This window comes from Tamandua tetradactyla, chromosome 1 (assembly GCF_023851605.1).
Source record: "Tamandua tetradactyla isolate mTamTet1 chromosome 1, mTamTet1.pri, whole genome shotgun sequence".
Taxonomy (NCBI): domain Eukaryota; kingdom Metazoa; phylum Chordata; class Mammalia; order Pilosa; family Myrmecophagidae; genus Tamandua; species Tamandua tetradactyla.
The window spans coordinates 7,194,292-7,200,291 of record NC_135327.1 but is presented as its reverse complement, the minus strand read 5'-3'; the positions used below and the strand labels follow the sequence as shown (position 1 = coordinate 7,200,291).

Below are 6,000 nucleotides of genomic sequence, written 5' to 3'. Positions count from 1 at the left end.
AAATGGGGGGCCAGCCCCGGACAGAGATGAGGTCCCAGACTGGAGCCCGAGCTGCGCGACAAAAGGACTCGGTTAGAGGGTCCCCCCGCCCCCAGCTCCGCCACGTGACTCAGGCCAGCGCCACGTGACCCACGCCCGGCTTCTCCGGCCTGGGCCTCGGCGGCTCCGCCCGGCTCGCGCGCGGCGCGCTACTTCCGGTAGGGGCGGAAAGCGGAAGTGTGGGAGGGTCTGCGGGGCGGGCTCGAGGCGGCCCGGGGGGAGGATGGAGCTGTGAGCGGGCTCGGGCGGCTGCCGGCAACGCCATGGAGACGGTGCAGCTGAGGAACCCGCCGCGCCGGTGAGGGGGCACTGGCCGAGAGGAAGGGTCCTGGGGGGCAGGGAAAAGGTGGGAGCTGACTGAAGGGAGACGGCTGTGTGGAAGCCCGGGAGAGATGGGATCTGCGGGGGTGAAGCGACTGGACTGATGGGGGCACCCGCTGAGTGGGGGATCTCTGGGGGCTGGGGTTCGGCGGAGGGGCCCGCCCGTCGAAGGGGAGAAACGTGGGACTGGCCAGGGAGAGCACTTGTGGGGGACCTCTTGGGAAAGGGGGTGGAATCTCGCTGACTGGAGCACCTGCTGAGGGCGGGGACCACTTGGGGAAGGCTAGCTAAGAAGGGACTTAACTGGGATTGGGGTTGGTGGTGGTGGTGGAGGTACTGAAGTGGGATGCGAACCTCTGAGGAATCTTTCTAAAGGTACCAGCGGAGGGGAAGACCGGGTGGACTTTCTAAGGGAGGGGAGAGAGTCCCACCTGGGGAGTCGCGTGTCGGAGCTATGTTGAGGGGAAAAGCTTGCGCCTAAGTCTGAAGTGTGAAGAAAAGTCTAGCAAGAGGGATGCTCTTAGTGGTGTCCTGTCCCCACTTTAGGGTGATGACGGCATCAGTCATTCCTCAGATCCAGAGTGCTTTCCTAATTTTCCTCACATCCTCTTCATCCCTTCAAACCCCACTTTGGGAGATAGATTAGGAAATAAGAGGATCTTTTCAAGATGAGCAGTGTGAAGCCCAGAAGAGTTGAGACACAGTTCTAATTGTTTCCCTTTTTGATCTGGGTCCGGGTCTCTGGATCTGGTCTGACTGTGCTCTTCTCAGGCCTCTACTGTTTTGTGACTATCAGCTCCAGATCTTAGAGATACTTGGATTGTTTTAGGCCAACATCAGGGAGGTGACTGATCAAGTCTAACATCTTGGGTCTGGTTGCAGTTTTATTATTGATTTGCTCTGTGGACACAGGGTCTTATGCCACTCTCCTGTATCTAGAGAAAAGTGGGGAGTAGAGACTGAAAGAGCCATGCTTTTCTGAGGTGCGCTGTAGTTAGCTTTTATTTGGTAGAGACCTCTGACTTCCTGTAGCATAAGGAGCGCTAAAGTAGGAAGTGCTGAGTGGGTGGGCCAGTGAAGAGGTGAAAGAAAGGGATTGACAGCATGGGCTGGAGTCTTGGGGTCGATCGAAGTGCACAAACATTGCAGAAGGCAAATAAATGGTTGGGATGGATTCATAATTCTCTCTAGCGTAGTGTGCTGTTATAAGGATGATTCTTACCCCCTTATACTTGTGTGGACTGTATGAAATTGCTGACATTTGATGATTTTTGACCTATAAAAATGGAAATTTCGTATGGTTCAATTTATTACTAATTCATTTGATCCTTATTACAATTCTGTGAGGTGGATATCCCTAGCTCTCTGTTTTATAAATGATAAAACTGAGGCATGGAGGGATTAGTGATTGCCCGAGGTCCTGCAGTCAGTGGTCGAGCTGGGGTTTTAATCGAGGCAACCTAGTGCAAAGTCAGAGCTTTTAACTGCCTCACTCTGCTGCCCCTCCGGAAATACCCTTGTTTCACAAGCCTTATGTTAGCAGATATTTGCTATAGCATGGTAGCAATCCATTTATTATTGTATACTGGTTATATGTATTTTTTTCTGAAATGTGTGTGCTCTTTCTCTTCCTTGAGTCAGTGAGGCCTTGGCTTAATTGAAAAAGGATTAGGAATCTGAATTTCTACTCTGCTTTGTGTTGTGTAATCTTGGGCAAAGGAGTAAGCCTATTGCTTTTTGACATCAGTGCTGATCACTATGTCCATTCCTGTATCTTTTGGATTAAAAAAAAATTATCAAAAATGCAACAGAAGAGCGTTGCAGGACTGAGTTCTTGATTGATTGGCACTTTCCTGCTTATCATAACCAGTGGAGTGCCTAATTTGCAGTAGCTACATTTTATTGTCATTTATAAAAATTGTTAGTTAATTTTGTATATTTGTTGTAACCGACATCAAATTCTTTGTGGAAAGAAGGATAGGTGTACATAAATAAAATACCCCTTACAGGAGATCTAAGATGGGAGGTAGAGGTTTGAGTATTAGCCAAACTTGTGAGTGACTACTTCTCAAACACCCTTATTTGTGTTTGGAAAGGGGTCTTTTCGGAGATTCAGAAGGTATGCATTGCAGGCAAGGGGTAGCAACCCCAAGGCAGGAAATGCTTTTTGTGTTCAAAGTTTGACATTTGCATGTGTCTGAGTGAATGATGGCAGATTGAAAGTTATTGTCCTATATAGGAATTAATGATTTTTAAAGGTGAGTTACCATTAAATAATGATGGTTTGATGGATGGTGTAGAGAGTTTTCCTGGGATGCTGGGCACCCACGAAGCCTTCTGACTTAGGAGAGGACCACCCAGCCGTATCTGGCCCATGGAGACTGTGCTGGCCAGACCGCTATCGTTTATGAGCCAACATCGAAACTGCCTAGTACCTGGGAAGTCCCTATTGAGGCAGCTGCATCTTCACAATTGGGCTGTTTGGGTAATATTACTTAGACTCATGGTAGGAAATTACATTGATTCACTTATCAAAGTATTTTTTTTTAGAAATCTTATTAATTGATAATCCAGTAATACTTTTTTAGATGAAGTTCTGTTTTATTTTGAAAACTCACAGCTTGTTGATAAAGGTTATGATTCCCATCATTACACTCAGTCCATTTAGTAAACATCTATTGGTCACCTTTTGGTTACCAGGCACCAGAGATATAACGGTCCCCTGAGTTCAAGTTGTTTTAAATAACCCTAGACCAAAAACACACTAACAAAAAGCCACTTGGATTTTTTTTTAAATGGATTCTGAGCAGTCATATAAAGTTTGTCTGTCAGTGTATTATTGGAGGCTTGCAGCTATTTCTCTCGTGGCAGTGGCAGTTTCCTTTGTTATGCTGTGGTCTCTGTAGTAGTTGAAATAGTGAGTTTTGCTTTTTGTGACCACAAAGAGTCAACATTCAAAGGAACACATGAATCTGCCTTTAGATAAACTGTTTATAAAACTTTAATCGTACTTAAGAAATGAGGTATTGTCCATTGTTTATATAATTATAATTTAGGGCTTCAAAAAACACACAAGACACAAGGAATAAAAACTAAATGACTGGCTTATGACATGTTCGTTCTAACTTATGATTTCATAGAAATTTCAGTTCTGAAATTTAAGAGTAGTTTCACATCAGTCTTTTATGTTTTGAAACTAGGAGTTTTTATGATATCATTGGAATTTAATTTTTTGGACCTTTTGATTTTCAAAGGTCAGCATGGTCGTTTTGTTTTGTTAAGTTTGAGGTTAAGGCAATTATTGCTTGGAGCAGTTCTCCATTTCTCTAGTACCTAGTCCTTGATATAAAATTCTGTAAGACTGTCCTTTTAAGATCTATGCTTATTGGTAGATATACTTGATGTGTTCGGATTTTATTGCCTTCTCTTCTGGTTTTGCTATTTCTCTAGGAAGTTACATATTTGTGTGTGTATGTGTATATGTACATATATGTTTTTAATTCAAGTCTTATCAGAATTGATATTATCCAACTAGTTTAAACCTTCTTCTTTACAAAGAAATCTACAATGTGACTACTTCCATGTTTCACCATTTCCCTACTTCACTTTTCTTTGTTGTCCTTTGCAGTTTCAGGAAGCCATTGTGTAGAAGAGGCACATACACATACACACATACACAGATTCCTTAGCAAGCTCCTTCTTTAAGCCTATTAATAATATAAATATAAAAAAAAAACTGGATGTACTTATTCTGGGCTTTGATTTTCACAGATCCCAGAATTTAAAAAAGTATGTTTGTATGCCTCCCATGTTTGTTATGATTATCTAGCTTAAACAGAAAAATCTTGAATTACTGTTGGAGGTTGTAAGGTGCCCTTTACCTTTGTTTTTTGAAACTAGTCAAAGGTACATGGCTGCTCATTGGAGGATTTTTGTGAGCTAGTTTGAAACTTCCATGTGCCTATTATTTTTCACATCTTTTCCCAAAAGTTAGTTATGTCATTTGAATCATAGAATCTTAATATAAGTGGGCTTTAAAGATTCTCTCTCATGCTTAAATCCACTCTGTAGCATTTCAGCCACGTGTGATTCATTTTCTGTTTAAATTCTCCAGTGATAGGGAACTAGGGACCTCTTAAGGCATTCTGTGCTATTTTATTGGTAGAAAATTCTGACGTCTGTTGAACTGAAATCTGATTCTTGGCAGCTCTCCACCCTCTGCTCTTGATTTTGCTCATTAGGGTGACCCAGAACAAGTATAATCTTTCCATAGAACAACTCTTCAGCTTCCTTTAAAAGTCTCTTCACTTGGTTTCACTGTTGCTTGCTAGTGAAGACTTTGTAAATAAATTCCTAGGATGCTAATTGTAAGATAAAGTATTTCGTGTTCTAGTTGCTAACAAATGAAATATATTTATGTTTATACTTCTTCATTCACAGGCAACTGAAAAAGTTGGATGAAGATAGTCTAACCAAACAACCAGAAGAAGTGTTTGATGTCTTAGAGAAACTTGGAGAAGGGTGAGTATACAGAAAATATAGGTAGACTAGTTAGTTCCCAGTTTTTTTCCGTGCTCTAGCACGAGGAGATGAGCCATTCTCTTGGCACTAATTCTCAACTCTGAGGGGAAGGAAAGGCAGTGTTACATATCAGCACAGCTCTGAGTAGGGTGAAAGTAAATGTACAGTTTGAAACACCCTCCTCCCTTCTTCTGCCATCACTATTACAGACAGATTTAGTGATTCCTGGGCTTTTGTAGAATCCATGGTTTGAAAGATTTTAACGTATTGCATTAAAGGTATTACTCATTTTTCTATTTTTATTAATCAGACGTTTTTATTTCTTCTCATAGCTTCTGATTGCTAGGCAATAATTGTTTAGTAAAAAACAAAACAATGGTAGTTAGTGCAGCTTTTTGAAATATAATCAATTAGTCTAGGACTGTCAACCACCTTTATAGCTTCCTAGGAGATCCAGAATCCCAAGTTGGGATCCAAGAGACTTCGTGGGAAAAAAAAAAAAAAAAAAGAGACTTCGTGAAACACAGATTTATGAATGAGTTTATGAAATAGTGATGAAGTGATATTTAATAATAGACAATGGCCATCATTGATCTTCATGATAACAATAAAAGTTACATCATAATTTTTTTGTACTTTTACATATCCTTTCAATTTAATCTTTGTGCAGTTACTCATTCTTCAGTAATGATGAGGACATTAAAATATTAGGGACACCCTTCCTTAATTAATTTTTTTGTTGTTATTAATTTGTGAATGGGTAATAAGTTCATATGTTTCAAAATTCAAAAAAGGTAAGTGTATTTACAGTAAAAAATCTGCCTCCCAACTCTATCTCTCAGCCACCCCAAAGCAACCAATGTAGCAGTTTCTTGTGTATCCTTTGGAGGTACTTTAATGATGTATAGGCAAATAAATGTGTTTATGTATTTTTTTGTTTGTTTCTTGAGGGTACTTCTGATTCAGGAGAAGACCTGGTATATTAACTTTTAAAAATATCTACTGTTTAATTACTTTATGTTCTTTGAAATCAGCTCTGCTATGTTGTTAGATTATTTTTTGGACTTAATGTTACTTATGCCTAATATAGATCCACAATAATGTTAAACCCAATCCTGG

At 40.9% G+C, this 6,000-nt stretch overlaps 1 protein-coding gene across 4 annotated transcripts in view; it reads left to right on the top strand.

The window, feature by feature from the left end:
- The first annotated feature begins 225 nt into the window (after positions 1-225).
- Positions 226-6,000, top strand: part of STK4 (serine/threonine kinase 4) — a 153,704-nt gene continuing 147,929 nt past the window's right edge. For 2 of the 4 annotated variants that reach the window (XM_077167990.1, XM_077168003.1), the window contains exons 1-2: positions 226-337; positions 4,801-4,881. In XM_077167990.1, the coding sequence (XP_077024105.1) occupies positions 303-337; positions 4,801-4,881 (116 nt within the window). In that variant the 5' untranslated portion in view covers positions 226-302. Of the gene's footprint in view, positions 338-1,435; positions 1,524-4,800; positions 4,882-6,000 lie in introns of those variants that run through there. The other 2 variants (XM_077167995.1, XM_077167985.1) reach the window with 2 other exon arrangements.